The sequence below is a fragment of the Dasypus novemcinctus genome, chromosome 21 (assembly GCF_030445035.2).
Source record: "Dasypus novemcinctus isolate mDasNov1 chromosome 21, mDasNov1.1.hap2, whole genome shotgun sequence".
In the NCBI taxonomy this organism is placed as follows: domain Eukaryota; kingdom Metazoa; phylum Chordata; class Mammalia; order Cingulata; family Dasypodidae; genus Dasypus; species Dasypus novemcinctus.
The window spans coordinates 34,191,605-34,211,060 of NC_080693.1; the positions used below are offsets into that span (position 1 = coordinate 34,191,605).

Sequence of the window (19,456 nt, forward strand, 5' to 3'; positions counted from 1 at the left end):
TAGGAAAAAGGAAGAGATGGCCCAACCAAAAGAACAAAACAAATATCCTGAAGAGATACAGGATTTAAGGCAATCAGTGATAATCCAACACAACTCTCCTAAATCACTTCAAAGAATTTATAGAAAAAAATAACAAAAGAAATAAAGGATATTAAGAAGACAAGACACTGGGAGAGCATAAAGAACTATTTGAAAACCTGCAATGAAAAGTAACAGAATTTATGGGAATGAAAGACATAAGGGATGTGATTAAAAATACATTAGAGGGGGAAAGCAGATGTGTCTCAAGCGATTGGGCTCCCATCTACCATATGGGAGGTCCAGGGTTCGATTCCTGGGGCCTCCTGGTGAAGGTAAGCTGGCCTATGCAGAGTGCTGGCCCACATAAAAGTGCTGGCCCACGAGACAAGCTGGCCCAAGCAGAGAGCTGGTGCAGCAAGATGATGCTATGAAAAGAGACACGGACGAGAGACGATAAGAGATGCAGCAGACCAGGGAGATGAGGTGGCACAAGAGATTTAGCACCTCTCTCCCAATCCAGAAGGTCCCATAAAATCGGTTCCCAGTACTGCCTAAGGAGAAGACAAGCAGACACAGAAGGCGGCACAGCAAGTGGACACAGAGGGCACATAACGAGGGGGGTGGGGGGAAATAAATAAATAAAATAAATCTTTAAAAAAATACATTAGAGGAAAGTGGGTGTGGCTCAAGTGATTGAGCTCATGCCTACTACATGGGAGGTCATGGGTTTGGTAACTGGTGCCTCCTAAAGAAGACAAACAAGACAGCGAGCTGATGTGATGGGCAGGCATGGTGAGCTGACACAACAAGATGATGCAACAAGAGACACAAAGAGGAAAGCATAATGAGACACACAATGAAGTAGGAAGCAGAGGTGGCTTGAGCGGTTAGGCTCCTCCCACCCACATGGGAGGTCCCGGGTTTGGTTCTCAGTGCCTCCTAAAAAGAAGACCAGCACACAACAAACAAACACAGCAAATGCAAAACAATGAGGGGTGAGGAGAAATAAATAAATCTTAAAAAAATACATTAGAGACACAGAGAACAGATTTAAATTGCTTGAAGCAGATTTAGTAATTCAAAGATGGAACATCGGAACTGGAAAAGACAACAGAAAGAGAAGAGATTGGAAAAAATGGAACAGAGTCTCAGGGAACTGAATGACAATGTGAAATGCACATTCATATTATTGGTGCCCTGGAAGGAGAAGAGGATGGAAATGGGGCAGAAAGAATATGTGAGGAAACAATGACCAAAAACTTCCCAACCCTTATGAAGGACATCAATATCCAAGAAGGACAATGTACCCCAAGCAAAATAAATCCAAACGGACCTACCCAAAGACACCTACTCTTCAGAATGACAAATATCAGAAATAAAGAGAGGATTCTAAAAGCAGCAAGAGAAAAACAAAGCATCACATATAAGGGATACTCGATAAGATTAAGTATAGACCTCATCAGAAACCATGGAGGAGAGAAGAAAGTGGTATGATGTATTTAAGGTACTGAAAGAGAAAAACTGCCAGCCAAGAACTGATAGAATGTGTTACCAAAAGACCAGATTTACAAGAGATATTAAAGGGGGTGCTGCAGCCTGAAAAGAAAAAAACAAGGGTGAGAGATTTGGAGAAGAGTTTAAAAATGAAGATTATTAGGAAGGTAAACTAAAGGAAAAGACAGACGATAGAAGAGTATGACAACAGAGAATCAAAGCACAAAATGGATGAAGTAAGTAACGCCTTTATAGTAATAACACTGAACGTTAGTGGATTGAACTCCCCAATCAAAAGACACAGACTGATAGAATGGATTAAAAAATATGAGCCGCCTATATGCTGTCCACAAGAGACCCACCTCAGACATAAAGACACAACCAGGTTAAAAGTAAAAGGTTGGAAAAAGATATTCCATGCAAATAGTAACCAAAAAAAGAGCTGGAGTAGACCAGATAAATGTAAAATTACAATATAGTATATGAACAATAATTCCTCAGTGCAACCTGTAAATTGTTACTGTGATCAGTATTCTATAATTTTCTTCATGTAAAATAAACACTTGCTTTTAATTGGTGAGTACTGGAGAAGAGAGTTATTTTTGGGATACATCATTTTTCCCTTTCTTATTCATACTCTTTAATTAAAATAATCTATCTGGATCAATAATGATTTAGCATGACTACTCTTGAACAAGATTTTGAGTTTTTCTGCCTCATAAAATTATGAGTTGGCAAATTGTTATCTGGTATAATTCATTCCAATAACATGTGAAGAATTTCCAAATAGGAATTTGATTATCTAGAACAAATTGTGGCCTAAATGGAAATTAAATAACTAAACCAATCATTTATTTCATTCTTAGAGATTATTATGTACAATAGTTAGAGCTGCAATATAAAAAATAGAATTAAAGTATAATTAATTTCTATATTTGAGTTATTATTTATATTTATAAATGTTTGCTGCTATCTTTTTTTAAAAAATTAATTCACTGAAGTATATCACTCATATATAAACATACATGAACAATAAATGTATAATAACAGTTGTGAACTTACAAAACAAACATATAACATCATACGGGACTCTCATAACTCACCCTAGCAACAATAACTTGCATTGTTGTTAAACCTTTTTAACTAATGATTAAAGAACATTGTCAAAATATTACTACTATCCAAAGTATTTCCCCCCAACTAACCCTATTATTATTATCTTTATATCATTTATATATGAACATATATAAACAATTAACTGTATAGTAAAAGCTGTGAAGTTACAAAGCAAACACGCATAACATCATATAGGGGCCCCAAACATCAACCCTCCACCAACATCTTGCATTGTCGTGAGATGTTTTTTACAAATTATGAAAGAACATTGTCAAAATCTTACTACTAATCATAGTCCTTATCTTACATTTGGTGTGTTTTCCCCCCAACCCACCCTATTATTATTTTTAAAATATATTTTTTATGACAGAAGTTGTAAACTTATAAAACAATCATGCATATGTGCAGAATTCCCAAATAACACCCCTCCATCAACACACCACACTGTGGTGGAACATTTGCTACAGATAAGAAAATATCATCTGATGGTTACCATGTCCATAGTGTACATTTGGCTCACATTTTCCATACTGCCTCATTATCAACACAGTACATCTTTTGCATCGATGCAAGATTATTATTACTACTAACCACAGTCCATACGTCACTCCAGCTGTATTTTTCCTATGCTTCTCCACATTCCCAGCACCCTACAGTAGTGGTGTACATTTGCTCTAGCTTACAAAGGATACTCTTGCATCTGTATCATCAACCACTATTCTCACCCACCTCTTGGTTTTACTGTGCTATTCAGTTCCTAGATTATTCTCTAGCATTCTGTCAATCGGCATTTATATGCCTAGACTACCATTTTCAGTCACATCCCCATTTATAAACCAACTGTTACTCACTATGTGTTACCACCCACTCTATACATTCCCATGCTTTTACAGTAAAGCTAATTAAAACTTCTATATACATTAAACATCAGTAGTCCATCTCAGTCCTCCTCTTATCTCCTTTTAAGAATCCACCACCTACCACCAGGTCTTGAAGATATTTTCCTACAATTTCTTCTAGAAGTTTTATGATTCTTTTATTTTGAGGCTTTTGATCCATTTTTATTTAATTTTTGGATAAGGTGTGAGATAGGGGTCCATTTTCCTTCTTTTGGCTATGGATATCCAGCTCTTTCAGCACCGTTTGTTGAATGGACTGTTCTGCCTGAGCTGTGTGGGTTTGATGGGTCAAAAATCACTTGACCATATATGTGAGGGTCTGTTTCTGAACCATAAATTTGATTCCACTGGTCTATATGTCTGTCTTTAGGCCAGTACCATGCTGTTTTTACCACTATAGCTAGGTAATACGATGTAAAGTCTGGAGATGAGGTTCACTTTTCCTTTTTATGATGTTTCTGGCTATTCAGGACCCCTTATCCTTCCAAATAAATTTGATGATCGTGCTTTCAATTTTTTTAATGCTGTGTATCAATTTGAGTAAAATTGACATCTTAATGATATTTGTCTTCCAATCATTGAGCATGGAATGTTCTTCCAGTTATTTAGGCCTTTTTTTTTTTTTGGTTTCTTTTAACAATGAGTTGCAATTTTCTGAATACAAGTGCTTTACATCATTGTTTAAATTTATTCCTGACTATGAGTTTTATCTGTCATATTTTATTTTCACCACTTTTATCGATATAATCTTCATTTCTAGACTCTCTTCCAGGCCTCTCTCTCCTGTCTTTTCTTTTCAGGCTCTAGCACACCCTTTAGTATTTCCTGAAAATCTGGTCTCTTGTTTAGAAATTCTCTCAGTTTCTGTTTATCTGTGAATATTCTAATTTCGCCCTCCTTTTTGAAAGACAGTCTTGCTGGATATAAGATTCTTGGCTAGAAGTTTTTCTCTTACAGTATCTTACAGTATCTCAGAATTCTTTCTTTGTCTTTGGCATTTGACATTCTGATGAGTATGTGTCTTGGAGTTGGTCTATTTGGATTTTTGGGATGGGAGCTCATTATGCTTTTTGGACATGGATATCTATGTCCTTCAATAGGGTTAGGAAATTTTCTACCATTATTTCTTCAAATATTCCCTCTGTCCCTTTTCCCTTCTCTTCTCCTTCTGGGACATGTATGTTTGCATGCCTTTTGCTGTCATTTAGTTCCCTGAGAACTTGCTCAATTTTTTTCCATTCTTTTCTTCATCTGTTCTTTTGTATGTTCACTTTGAGGCTATTTCTTTCAAGCTCACCAATCCTTCCTTCTGCCTCTTCAAATCTGCTATTATATGATTCCAATATTTTTAAAATTTCATTGATTGCACTTTTCATTCCCATAAGATCTGCTATTTTTCTACGTATGCTTTCAAATTCTTATTTGTGCTCATCCAGTGTCTTTTTTTTAAAAAAGATCTAGATGTATTTATTTATTTATTCCCCCCTCTCCCCAGTTGTCTGCTCTCTGTGTCTGTTTGCTGTGTGTTTTCTTCTGTGATCACTTCTATCCTTAGCAGCAGCACCAGGAATCTGTGTTTCTTTTTGTTGCATCATCTTGTTGTGTCAGCTCTCAGTGTGTATGGCACCATTCCTGGACAGGCTGCACTTTCTTTTGCACTGGGTGGCTCTCCTTACAGGGTGCACTCCTTGCACGAGGGGCTCCCCTACACAGGGTACACCCCTGCATGGCAGGGCACTCCCTGTGTGCATCAGCACTGTGCATGGGCCAGCTCCATACGGGTCAAGGAGGCCCAGGGTTTGAACTGCGGACCTCCCATGTGGTAGGCAGATGCCCTATCCATTGGGCCAAGTCCACCTCCCCCAGTGTCTTCTTAATATCCTTAATCTCTTTAGCCATCTCATTGAATTTATTAAGGAGATTTGTTTGAACATCTAGGATTAGTTGTCTCAATTCCTTATGTCATCTGGAGGCTTATCTTGTTCCTTTAACTTGGCCATACCTTCCTGTTTCTTGTTGTGGATTGTAATTTTTCATGGGTGTCTTGGTATTTGGCTTACTAGAGTATTTATTCTGGGTGCAGTTTTTCTCTTTAGTTTAGGGCTTCCTGCACTTTCTCCCTTGCTGGTTGTGCAATAGGAGCCAAGCATGTAGTTTGTGCTGTAAGCTGTGGAGGCTCAAGCTGCCCTCATTGCACTAGAGACCAGTGAAACTTCTTCCACCTTTCTCCTTTGCCAGGGGTAGGGACAGAGTCACAGCTTTGTGGAATAATCCAAGTCATGCAGGCCTAGACTGTAGTTGCCCAGAGAGACTGATAAAGCTTCATGCCCCTTTCTTTCCTGCCTGGGGCAGGGATGGAGCTGCAGGTTTGAGCAGCAATCTATGCAGGGTGGGTTCAAGATGACTGCAGTTGCCCTGGTAGACTTCTGATTTTCAGTCTGTGCCAGCCAAAGTTACCTGTGGTTACCTGGATAGGCTGGTACAGGGCCCACCAACTTCCTCCCTGCCATAGGTGGGGCTGAAGCCTTGGCTAGGGTGGTAGGCCGATCTGGGTGAAAGAAACAGGTTCCTACTGTCACAGTGATCTTCAGTCAGCCCGGCTTCCCCTCAGGCTGGAGGCAGAGTCAAAATGGTGGCCACCAGCCTCTTTCCAACTTGGGCTGATTCATACCCTACCTGCTCCCAGGTTTATACCTTAGCCAGCCAAGTCTACCAATTAGTAGCCAAAATTGACAGCCAACTATCTCCTTCTCTCCTGTTTTTGAGAATTGGAGCTTCTAATTCCAGCCACAGAATAGCTCTGGGGTGGCTCGCTCCACCAGAATAGGATGATCACTGGCCTCTGCGGCTTGACCAGTAATTTCCTGGAGAGGCTGGTACAGGTCCCCACAGATTCCTCCCTGCTAGAGGTGGCACTGGGGCCTAAGCTAGAGCTGCAATCTGACCTGGATGGAAAGAAGCTGGTCTCCACCAGCACTGTGATTTTCAGTCTACCCTGCTTCTCCTTGTGCCAGGCATGGTGTTAAGATGGCAGCTACTGGCCTCTTTCTGACTTGGACAAGCTAAACTTTAGCTGTTCTCAGGGTTATACTTTAGCACGCTGTATTTACTCATCAGTAGCTGAAATTGGTGCCCAATCGCCTCTTCCTCCCCCTTTTTTGGGAAGTGGAGCTTGCAATTCCAGCAGGGCAGAACAGCACCTGAGGCAGCCTGTGCCTCCAGTGGAGGATGGGCACCGGCCTCCATGGCATGGAATGCTCTCTTATGAATCTTCTCTGCAGGTGGGCAGTCTCCTCCTGCCATTCCTTCAAGGATGTTGCAGGATGTTCTTCTGGCCTCCTGTAGCCCCCAAACAGGTGCTTCAGCTAGCTCCAAAGAGCTCTGGGTGTTCACTAACTGCCCTATAGCAGGAGCTGACTCTAGGAGCTCCTTACTCCACTGCCATCTTGCTGGTTCTCCTGGTGTTATCTATTTTTTATAATTGATTATATTAAATCTAACCTGGCCTTGCACTCTCTTTTAAAATCTGTCATTTCTTTCAATCTATTTTTCTATTTATTTTTACAATTTTACAATAAAGGGCTTTTTATCTATCTATCTGCCTATTTATTGAGGTACCAGGGCTCGGCATTGAACCCGGGACCTCGTATGTGGGAAGTCAGTGCTCAACTGTTTGAGCCACATATACTTCCCAATAAAGGGCCTTTTAACAGCTAAAAAAAAAGTCATTGATTATATATTTTGGATAGATCATATGGTATGTGAATATATCTCAATAAAACTACTTAATAAACAAGAAAATAATTGTGAAAGAACAGCCAGAAATAGCAGCTCTGTACAGCAGCAGACAAACAGAGATTTGAGAGGTGAGGAATTTCCTTGTTTGTTTATTATTATTATTATTTAAATAATGAAAATGCTTTAATAGTGATTGAAATAATGAATGCACAACTATGTGATTATACCAAATACCTTTGATTGTATACTTTGGATAAATGTATGCTTTATTAATATGTATCAATAAAATTGATTTATTTAAAATCAGGTGGAGGCAATGCAATCAGGTGGAGGCAATCCACAATCAGGTGGAGGCAATGCAAGACTCAATCATACTCTCGATACTCTCAGTTCTAACATACTCTATGCTATATTAATTTGTACTTGTTATATTACTTTGCGACTGTTCAAGTCATTTCAAATATATGGGATTGAATTATTAAGGATTTCCTTTTACTAATCTTTTTTTTTCTCTTTCAACAGCTTAGCTATATAAACTAAAGTCTTTTAGTGACACACTTCATTCAGTGTGTCATAAAGGAGTTACAGATATACTGTACAACAGTTATCCCCTCTAGGCAATTGACCCCTGGTTGGCACAGTTTGATTTAGGGATTCTCAGAGGGCAGCTGAAGAGAATCGACAGTAACAAGCACAATGAAGAACTTACTGAGCAAAACCAAGGAGTGGTCTACAACCTGGGAATCTTCAACAGTCAGCTGCAGTGCATGTTTCTGCCCATTGTAAACATTGAGGCTTTAAACTGCTGGAGATGTGTAAGTTCTAGGTGCTGATGGATCAGGACATGGACACACTGCACATTGACTGTACACTTTGGATGAATTGTATGCTTAATATGTATAAAACTGATGTTTTTAAAAAATGATTGCTCTGATTGAGACATGATAGAATAGGGATATAACAAGGAGGGGCTGAAAACCCATTGAATTACACAAACACCCCCTGGAAGAAAATCCTGACGCAGGGCCTTCAACCTGCTAACTCACAGACAAGTTAACACAAACAGTTATCGTAAGACAGCTAGCAGCTCCCACCCAGCAGCTGCATTACCAGAATGTAACCTGCAACATTCTCACATGGCAGAAAGAAAAACAGAAAATGCCCCACCATCACCACCTGCATACTTTTGTAAGGACCTAACACCAACTCAGGGCTCAAAGACAGCAGCAAGAAGCCAATTACCACCAGCCAGAACCCCTAAAAACCAAATAACCCAGGTTGAAAGGGAAAGTCTAACATAGTGTATATTACTAGAAGGAAAGTCAAAAACTTTAACATGGGACTATGTAAGATAGTAAAACCTCATGTAAAATACAAATATGGGTGATATTGCATATATAAGACTTTTAACAAAATACAAATACAAATATACTAGACAGAAGGAAAAAGAATAGCAGCTATATACTGCAGGGAAAGCATAGAGAGATTGAGAGGTGATGAGTTTTGCTTTTATTATTATTATTGGAATAATAAAAGTGCTCTAAGAATGACTGAAGTGATGTAGGCATAAATATCTGATTACACCAAATGCCATTGATTTTACACTTTAGATGGATTTATGCTTTATTAATGTGTCAACAAAATTGATTTATGTTTAAAAAGAAAACAAAACAAAACCACCCAATGAATTTTCCTTGCTCTGTCCTAATACTCAATCAGTGTAAACACCCCCTAGAGTGGGTGTGCATATCTCACTCTGTAGCACAGCCCACACCTATGTCTCAGGTGTGTACCTATCTTCTCTTGTTTCTTAATAAACTCTTTGCTCCTTTGCATGTCCTTAAATTCCTTTATGTGATACAGCCAAGAACCTAGATACCAACTCTGATAACATGATAAGAGATGTGTTCTGCAAAACAGAACTCTGTCATTATTTTGCAATAAATATATGATATGAAAAATGTTTGAGTGAATTCTAAATCCAATGACATCATTGCAAGATATTTTCATATATTTCCTCAATATATTTGTCAATGGAAGAAGAGAGCTGTTAAAGTCAAATATAATTTATACTTATAAATTTTGAATTATTGTGAAATTCTTTTATTGCCTACTTGTATGAACAAAGCTCTCATCAACTATAACTGCCAAGCACTTTAAGAGATCATTGTTAAACTGTCTTGTTCAAGAATTGCATGCGGTCATTTCAATCATAAAACTCTACATTAAAAAAACACTCACAAATGCAATCTCAGGTTTTTTTCATTAAATTTTTAAAAAGATTTTATTTGGAAGCTTTATATTTAAATATTATCCTTAATATTTTTCTCATTGAAATTATGTATTATAAAGAAAACTACTTTTTTTTTCACCAAGCCCAATATAATTGCCTCCAAATTCCTTTAATTTATCCCAGTGTACTGTACAAGTATCATCATTTCTCTGTGTACCGAGATGTGAAAAAAGTTGGGAAGCACTGTTTGAACCTCTAGATCAGGATTTCTTGGCCTGGGCTCTTAGGTGGATTTCAGTGCGTGTGTGAAATATGCAATGTGCATCCTTCTAGAGAGGTTAAAAGTTTTCATTAGGTTCTCAAAGCTTAAGAACCAGTTGATCTCAGAAGTTTTCAAAAGGGAAGCAGACGTGGTTCAACTGATAGAGTGTCTGCCTACCATTTGGAGGGTCCCGGGTTTGATACCCAGGGCCTCCCGGTCTCTGTGGTGAGCTGGCCCATGCATAGTGCTGCCACGTGCAAAGAGTGCCATGCCACGCAGGGGTGTCCCCTGCATAGAGGTACCCCACATGCAAGGAGTGTGCCCTATAAGGAGAGCTGACCCACATGAAAAAAAAAAGTGCAGCCTGCCCAGGAGCAGCACCACACACATGGAGAGCTGACGCAGCAAGATGATGCAACAAAAAAACGTTTCCTGGTGCCACTGACAAGAATGCAAGTGGAAGCAGAAGAACACACAATGAATGGGCACAGAGAGCAGACAATGGGGGAGAAGGGGAGAGAAATAAATACAATAAATCTTTAAAAAAAAAAGTTTTCAAAAATTGCCCTATTATTTCACCCCAAAGACATGGTGATGTAAGTTAAGGATTAAATGAATTCCAATGGCACTACTTGGCCTTCATAATGGGTGGGACAAGTGCTAAAAAGAGATTAGGATGATTAGGGAAATGCAAATCGAAACTACAATGAGGGCAGTGGACTTGGCCCAGTGGTTAACCACATAGGAGGTCTGTGGTTAAAACCCCGGGCCTCCTTGACCCATGTGGCCCATGCGCAGTGTTGATGCATGCAAGGAGTGCCCTGCCACGCTGGGGTGTCCCCCGCATAGGGGAGCCCTACGTGCAAGGAGTGCGCCCCATAAGGAGAGCCGCCCAGCGTGAAAGAAAGTGCAGCCTGCCAAGGAATGGTGCCGCACATACAGAGAGCTGACAAAACAAGATGATGCAACAAAAAGAAACACAGATTCCCATGCCGCTGACAACAACAGATGCAGACAAAGAAGATGTAGCAAATAGACACAGAGAACAAAAAACCGGGGTGGGGGGGAAGGGGAGAGAAATAAATAAATCTTAAAAAAAAAAAACTACAATGAGAGGGAAATGGCTATGGCTCAATCAACTGGGCTCCCATCTACCATATGGGAGGCGCTGGGTTCGCATCCTGGGGCCTCTTTGTGAAGGCAAGCTGGCCCACGCCTGTGGAGAGCTGATGGCTCATGCCTGCGAAGAGGTGGCACAGCAAGATGACACAACAAAGGGAGACAAGCAGACACAGGATAATGCACAGCAAATGGACACAGCAAATAAACAGACAGCAAGCAAGCCACAAGGGGGGGGGGGATAAATAAGTAAATAAATAAAATAAAATAAAAAACTACAATGAGATATTGTTTCACACCTATCAGAATGACCACTATTAAAAAGACAGAGAACTACAAGTGTTGGAGAAAACGTGGAAAGATAGGAACACTTATTCCCTGTTGGTGGGAATGCAGAATGGTACAGGCACTGTGGAGGACTGTTTGGCATTTCCTAAAGAAGTTGAATATAGACTTGCCACATGACCCTGCAATACCACTAACTGGGCATATACCCAGAACCAAGAGCAGTGACACAAAGAGACATCTGCACACCAATGTTCATAGCAGCATTATTCACGATCGCCAAAAGCTGGAAACAACCCAGATGTCCATCAACAAAAGAATGGATAAACAAACTGTGGTGTATTCACATGATGGAATATTATGCAGCTGTAAGAAGTGAAATCATAAAGTATATGACAATATGGATAAACTTGGAGTACATTATGTTGAACGAAGCAAGCTAGACACAAAAGGACAAATACTGTATGATTGTGTTAATATGAACCAAATATATTGTGCAATATGATTAAAAAATTATATGTATTCAGTACATTTAATTGAGAAATGTATGTCTTTATTCAACTGTTTTCTTTTTAGTTTTTAATTGTTTATATTTTCAATTATTAAATGTACAAAATAAAGCAAAAATAAAAAAGAGAGATTAGGAGGACTTGTCTCTTGGGGTCCTTTTTCAGGAATCCTGCTCTTGGCCTCTCTTCTCACATTCAGCTAGCAGAGTTAGAGGTTCCTAGGATCTTCTCTTTATTGGAAGTAGATACCTCCTCCCTCAGATGACCAGAAGACCAAGTAGGAACCAGGGTGGAACTCAGGGAAAAGTAAGTATAAATGGGCAGAGAGCATACATTTCAAATATTTGCATGTGATTCAGGTCAGTTCACAAAGTGGCTATAGTGGAATCTATGCCAAAGCCTGAAAGCCAACGTAATAAACAGTATATTTGCCTAGATAGTCTCCTCTGTGTTTCTGTAGTACTTTGTATATATCTAGACTTCTCATACATATATATGTACGCAGGTATGTATGTATGTATGTATGTATGTATATCTCCCATGGGACCTAGAAGAGGTCACTGAAGTCATGGTACCACTAAACTGTACTGAAATTATTTGTTGATATGCTTTCCCTGCCAACATACTATGAACTCCTGAGAGGTAGATACACATTTATGTTGTTTATTAAATAGTGTCTAATATATAGTACATACTCAATAGGTTTTTTTAATTATCTTTTTTTTAAAGATACATAGATCACACAAAATGTTACATTAAAAAATAAAAGAGGGAAGCGGACTTGGCTCAATGGATAGAGCATCCACCGACCACATGGGAGGTCCGTGGTTCAAACCCAGGACCTCCTTGACCTGTGTAGAGCTGGCTCCTGTGCAGTGCTGATGCACGCAAGGAGCACCCTGCCATGCAGAGGTGTCCCCCATGTAGGGGAGCCCCACGTGCAAGGAGTGTGCCCCGTAGGGAGAGCCACCCAACACAAAGGAAAGTCCATCCTGCCCAGGAGTGGCACCGCATACATGGAGAGCTGATGCAGCAAGACGATGCAACAAAAAGAGACACAGATTCCTGTGCCTCCCAGACAAGAACGGAAGCAGACACGGAAGAGGGCACAGCGAATGGACACAGAGAACAGACAACTGGGGGGAAGGGGAAGGGGAGAGAAATAAATTTTTAAAATCTTAAAAAAATAATAAAAATAAATAAATAAATAAGAGGCTCCCATATACCCCACTCTCAATACCCTCCTCTCCTCCCACATCAACAACTTCTTTCCTTAGTGTGGTACATTCACTGCATTTGCTAAGTACATTTTAGAGCATTGTTACACAGTATGGATTATACGTTATGTTGTAGTTTACACTCTTTCCCAGTCTATTCAGCGGGTTATGCAGGATATATAATGTCCTGCATCTGTCCCTGCAATATCATTGAGGACAGCTCGAAGTCCCCAAAATGCCCCAATATCACACCTCTTTTTCCTCTCCCTGCCTTCAGCAACTCCCGTGGCCACTGTCTCCACATCAATGATATAATTTCTTCCACTGATAGAGTCACAGTAATTGTATAGTAGATTACCAGTAAGTCCACTAGATATTTTCTTAATTAATGGTAAATAAATTAATAAACAGGTACCAATAATTTCCAAATCTTACTTTCCTTAGAAGGTTATATAACAGGAAGAGCTATTTCCCAAGTAAATAATTAACTTTCTGATACAATCAAGCTTAATATAAATTTAGGTATCTTATTATTTAGTTTTGACCAGGGTTTTAGCACCTTGCATACACTGAAAAAAAATGTTCCTTACCTAAAGATGAGATTTCTTGACTACTAATCTACTTATTCTGCTGTTAAGGAAAGGCAGAATCATGTTAAGTGAAATAAATCAAAGGGACAGTTATTGTATGATTCCACATATGAAATATTAATAGCTAGAATATGCAAGTTTATAGAGAGGACGGGTTATGGGGAAGAAGTGTGTGTGTTTATGAAGAGGAGGAGGAATGGGTTGTTAATGAATATAGGACTTTCGTTTGAGGTGATGGGAAGTTTTGGTAATGGATGGTGATGACAGTAATGCAACATTGTGAATGTGATTAATCCCACTGAATGGTCTGCTTGGGAATGGTTGAGATGGCGAAGTTTGTATTGTATAAAAAAAAAGCAACTAAAGAGATAATAGAAATTAAAGGCAATCCATGATCTTGGACAGGATCTAATAATGGAAGAGAAAAGCCCAAAAGAACATTATTGGGACATATGAAAAAATGGGAATATAGACTGTAGGCTTTATATCAACGTTAAATTTCTTGAACTGGACAACTGTACTTAAAGTGGTTACATAAGTGAATATTCTTGTTCTTAGGCAATGCACATGGAAGTATTAAGTGTATAAGGAGCACAATGTATATAACCTACTCTCAAAGGTTTGATAGATAGATGGATGGATAGATAGATAGAAGATAGAAAGAATGACACAGCATGTGCAACAAAAAGTTAAAAGTGTGGATATGGGTACCTGGGTAGGGGGGTATGTTGGAGTTCTCTGTATAGGTTTTGTACTATTTTTGAAACTATCCTCCAAGTTTGAAATTATTTCAAAATAGAATATTAAAAAAAAAAAAAAAGAGGACACTGAAAAGACCAGATCCCCATCCTTTCTCCATCTCAGGTTGATTTCAGTTGGATGTAATATTGACATTTTTAATTATGCTGGATTGTACTTTTTCATAACTGAAAGTTTAAAATGTTCTTACACCTTAAAATGACCAAAAAGCTATGCGATTTTTCCAGAGCATGGTTGAAATCTGTGATAAAAGATAGTTTTCTGATATAATCGTTCAAGTTTCTGATATAATCGTTCAGACACTTTAAGGAACTGGTAACACTATTAAATTTTAAAGGCATATACCTCAGGACACAGAAACTCTGCCACTCAGTCCCTACCCTAAAGAAACACTTGCACATGTGCATACCCAAAGATGTTTGAGGATGTTCCTTGCAACATTGTTTGTAATAAAAATTAGAAACAAATACCAATTAATTGGGGAATGATTAAATAAGCAATGAATGACACACTGATACAGTGTTTAAAAGGACAAGGTAGACTCCGTGTACTAAAATGGACAGATCTCCTGAATGTATGGCTGAATGAAAAAAGCAAGTTGCAGAATGGTATGCCATACAAATATAGAGTATAACAGCATTTATATAAGAAGAAAAACACAATATTATATAATTTCCATGTGACACAGAAAGTTGTGGAAAACTCACCAAACTGACAACAGAGATAACTTCTGTAAGGGAGGAAGAGAAGAAATCAGAATTGGGGGACATGGTCAAAGAGAACTGTTTCCTTATCTGTAAGATAGTAAGTATATTTATATATTAATTATCTTACAGACATTTTAAAAAATAATTTAAAAGTTCATATTCCTGAGGGTCTGTAAGCCTAGATACAAATATTCAGCATCAGTGTAAAACTTTGTAGACATCTCTTGTTTTATCTTGAAGATTCATGCAAATTCTGTAGTCTGCTCCATGATATATTTTTAAAAATATGAACATGATTTTTTCTACTTTTTCTTAACTGATGTAAGAGGCAACTGAGCCTAGTGGGGCCAGGCATTGAAGTCTCAAGTTAAGCTATGTGACCTTGGACAAATTACTGCCCCCTCACAGCCTCAGTTTCCTCATTCTAAAATGGGGTGGGAATAAATGAGATATTGAATTTAATATCAATATCTCAGGAAGCGGACTTGCCCCAGTGGATAGGGCGTCTGCCTACCACATGAGAGGTCCGCGGTTCAAACCCAGGGCTTCCTTGACCCGTGTGGAGCTGGCCCATGCGCAGTGCTGATGCACACAAGGAGTGTCCTGCCACGCAGGGGTGTCCCTGTATAGCGGAGCCCCACGCTCAAGGAGTGCACCCTGGAAGGAGAGCGGCCCAGCACAAAAGAAAGTGCAGCCTGCCTGGGAATGGTGCCACACACACAGAGAGCTGACACAGCAAGATGATACAACAAAAAGAAACACAGATTCCTGGTGCTGCTGATAAGGATAGAAGCAGTCACAGAAGAACACACACAGCAAATGGACAAACAGAGCAGACAACAGGGGAGGGGGTAGGGGGGTGGGGGGAAGGGGAGAGAAATAAATTTTTTAAATCTAAATAAATAAATATCTCATTGATATTGCAATAATAAATGAGATACTGAATATAAAGCTATCAACACATAACACGCTCTCAATAAATGTTTGTGCTTTGCAGTTAAAAAAAGGAATGAATTATGTCTTTTTGTTCTTTTCATTCTCTTTTTGCTTGGCACTATTCTCTGTGCATAGGTGCACTCAAAATCTTATAGAACTTGAAACAAACTTCAGAGAATAATAGTTATCTTAATTACACATGGGGCTTTACAGTTTTTACTGCACTCTACATTATCTCATTTGAGCACAAGAATCCTGTGATCTAGCAAGGAGAAGCTCCATTACACAGATAAAAAGACTAAAGCTCAAAAAGTTGAAGCTATTGCTTAAGGTTTTACAGATCTGGAACTAGAAACCAGATCTTTCTGGTTTTTACAATGGAATTAAACAGCCTCTCATCTTCTAAAATGTTTCCTAAGAGTATATTGCAACACAAAAATAGATATCAGTGTTGCTATCCTTGAATCAGTAAGAGAATCAACATATAAGTACAATATTAAGACCTTCTGGTTTGAATAATACTTGAAAAATTAATAATACTTTTGTTTATAAACCACATATTATTTTCTTTCAATTTTCTTTCAGTTCCTTCAGCTTTTAGCTATATATATCTTGACTATATACATAGCTTCCTGTTTGGTCTCTTAAGCACTGGTTCAAAGTTCTTCCTTCTGAACCTTGTCTTTTCTTTTCCTGTTTACAACAGCAAGTAGCTCTGGGGAAAACACAGATCTTTTCATCTGTGAACCGTATTTTTAATTTTGTCTTTCAAGCCCTCTAGACCACCACCAGGGGGCAAACGCCTACCATTTGGCTTCTCTTCAATACACTCTATATAGGACTGTACAGCACAGGGACCCTTAATGTCTGATTCTTGATGGAAGCTCCCTGCTAATTATTTCAATCACAGGGCACCCGGGAGAGAACAAAGGCTCAACACAGAGGGCTCTTGTGGCACTTAACCGTACAGCAACGAGAAAGAGCTCATGACAGCCCTGTCAGTTTAAAAGGAGCAATGAGATCCAAGAACGTCTTTGAGTGACAAACAGGAGGAGGTGGGCTTTAATAACTGCAAACTCCAGAACGTGTGTTTTCTACAGCTCTGATATGTATGGTGGTATTCATCAGCGCGTCTGTTCAAATTGAGAATTTGCTTTATCAACTCTGCAAATAACCAATGAAATTTGCATAGTGCGAGTTTTCCTTTTTAATTTTGATTTTTCTTGATTTATGTTCTGCTGGCAGTGTATCGCCTAGGAAATTATGCCTTTATTTTTAATCCACATTTCACCTATCTATGAAATAGTGAAATCTAGAGACAAAGGAGAAGAACCACGAGCAAATCCTGTTTTGCCTAAGAATTTCTTCACAGCAGGAAGCAAATGGGAGGTAAATAGCAGGTTGGACCCTTACAACTCTGAGTCCAGCTTCCTCTGCCTCCCATGCTCACCTCAGGAATAATGAATGAGTCTTTAAATAGGATTCCCTCGGAGTGCTGAGTGGTAATTTCTCAGTGATTTCTCCCTGCCATTAGAATAGCATAAAGCTTTGCATTTAAAATTAAAACCTTTATTTGAAAAAGTCTCAACAAAAATCGTAATAGACTCCGAGACGGAAGGGTGAGAAAGCTCAGAAAGAGTCCGCGAGAGGCGAGTCGAAGGGGATAAACACATCTCCCGGTTGCGCAAGGGGGGGTCTCTAGCTCAGTCCCACCCACATCCAGCGAAAGCGTTTGAATCCCCAAGGAACCCTTTCCCACCAGAATACGTTATGGCCTCAGGATTTTCACCTGTTTCTTTCCACGACGGTTGGTTAAGCTGCGCGCCCCGCCTCACTAAACGGTTGTCCCTCAAGAGGGGGACTCCAGCGGCCCCCGGCCCCCTTACCCAGCATGCTCCCTCGGCCCTCCCCCGTCGCACTCCGAGGCCCAAGGCGCGGGCAAACTGCGCGATTCCAGCGCCCAGGAGAAAACGCCGGAGCAGGCGGCGGCCAGAAGCGTACACTCTGGCCGGCTTCCGGCAGCTCAAGGGTTAACTGCAAGGCGGCGGCGCGCGCCGAGGGGAGAGGCGGTTGCTGACAGGTGGCGCCTGCGCACTGGAAGCTCTCATTGTGCCCGGCAGCTGCCAAACCGCCCGCCCGCCGCCCTGCAGCCGCCGGCTCCGCGCGTCAGTCTGCGAGAGTCCGGTGGTGGGTGCGGAGCTTGCGGTCGTCACTGCGACCTCCTTCTCCTCCTTCCCCTTCCCCACACCTCTTTCCCCGTCCCGGCTTCTTCACCCTCCGCCCCCCACACTCAGGACAAGAATGACATGCCCGGAACAGCCTAGCAGCGTCTAGATGGCTTTGGTCACGGTCCAGCGGTCGCCTACCCCCAGCACCACCTCCAGCCCCTGCGCCTCGGTGAGTCCCTCTCGGCGGCCGCTCCGCTTGCTTCTGTCACAGCGGCTCGGCTTTGCCTCAGCGGGTCCCGCCGAGCACCACTGCGCACGCGCCGCGCGGCTTCCCAGGCCCTGGCACTCGGCTGCCGCGAACCCCCCACACCCCTCCCCTGTCTTAAAGACGAGCTGCAGAAACCACTGGACGTTGATTTTTGCCCCCAGCGCCCAGAGCACCTTGCTCCTCACAGCCCTCTCGCTGACGCCCCTCCTTCCTCCCCTCTGGCTTGCCTTCCTATGGCTTGAGCACTTCCTTTCGGGAATGAGTCATTCTTGCTTTTCACCCTCCCCCTTCTTTTACCCTCTGTTGCTCTGCTGTAGGAAGAGGACCGTGGGACTCCTGCGTTGCCCCTTGCACACACCCACATCCCCTCACCCACATCCATTTCAGGGGCCCGTTCAGTGTTTGCACACGTCTTCAGGCTCTCCGGTTTGTGTGCCTTACCCCAGTCGCTTGCTCTCTTCCTTGTGCTCGGTACTGTTCGGGCTCCATTGGAGTACTCCATTGGAGTACCGAGTACCGGTAGTTACTCAGTGGTTTCTCTCCCCTTCGAAAGGGTGGCAGAGAAAGGGTGTCGTCTGCTTCTTAGGTCTCTTAGATTTCCTCTACGAGGTCCCGAAGCATCTGGCGCTGCTTGATGACCAGTGCCAGTTCATTTCCATCCTACAGACGATTATGCTTACACTCATCGCACATGATCGTTCTTGTTCTTGGGTCGTGTTTGTATGGCTCGTTATTTCAGATGCCTGTGCAACTACAGCATGCTTCCAGAAGGAAAATACCCTGTAACCAGCCTTTTTCTGTTGGGCCCTTCTTTGCCTTCGCTGATCGCCCCACCCCCACCCCCTTACACTCCATTCTTTTAGAACTTATTTTTTAAAACATTTACTTTTTAAAATAAAATATTGCACCAGTTAGGCAATATGGGCTCTTAAAAAAAAACATTTTGATGTTTTAGAGGGAAATAGAATGAATGAAATTATGAGCAATAGGGAAAAACCATCTTGAACTTCTTGCAGAATTGTACTTTTTAAAAAAACGTGTTGGTAGATATAGCAGTCTCAGGTGGCAAAAGGGTACTCAGTAAGCGTTGTTCCACCTTGTACTGTTTTACACAGTAGAAAATTGAATTAGTGTA

At 40.7% G+C, this 19,456-nt stretch overlaps 2 protein-coding genes across 6 annotated transcripts in view; one reads left to right on the top strand and one right to left on the bottom strand.

Annotated features, from left to right (window-relative positions):
* EFCAB5 (EF-hand calcium binding domain 5) overlaps window positions 1-17,910 on the bottom strand; it is a 277,520-nt gene extending 259,610 nt beyond the window's left edge. For 2 of the 4 annotated variants that reach the window (XM_058283114.2, XM_058283110.2), the window contains exon 1: window positions 17,772-17,897. The gene's annotated coding sequence lies outside the window, so the exon portion shown is untranslated. Of the gene's footprint in view, window positions 1-17,674 lie in introns of all 4 variants that reach the window. The other 2 variants (XM_071210465.1, XM_058283113.1) reach the window with 2 other exon arrangements.
* A 60-nt stretch (window positions 17,911-17,970) lies between these two features.
* The window catches only part of SSH2 (slingshot protein phosphatase 2), a 312,427-nt gene continuing 310,941 nt past the window's right edge, over window positions 17,971-19,456 (top strand). Inside the window, exon 1 of one of the 2 annotated variants that reach the window (XM_004454370.3) lies at window positions 17,971-18,282. In XM_004454370.3, coding sequence (XP_004454427.2) covers window positions 18,220-18,282 — 63 coding nt within the window. In that variant the 5' untranslated portion in view covers window positions 17,971-18,219. The remainder of the gene's footprint in view (window positions 18,283-19,456) is intronic. The other variant, XM_004454372.3, reaches the window with a different exon arrangement.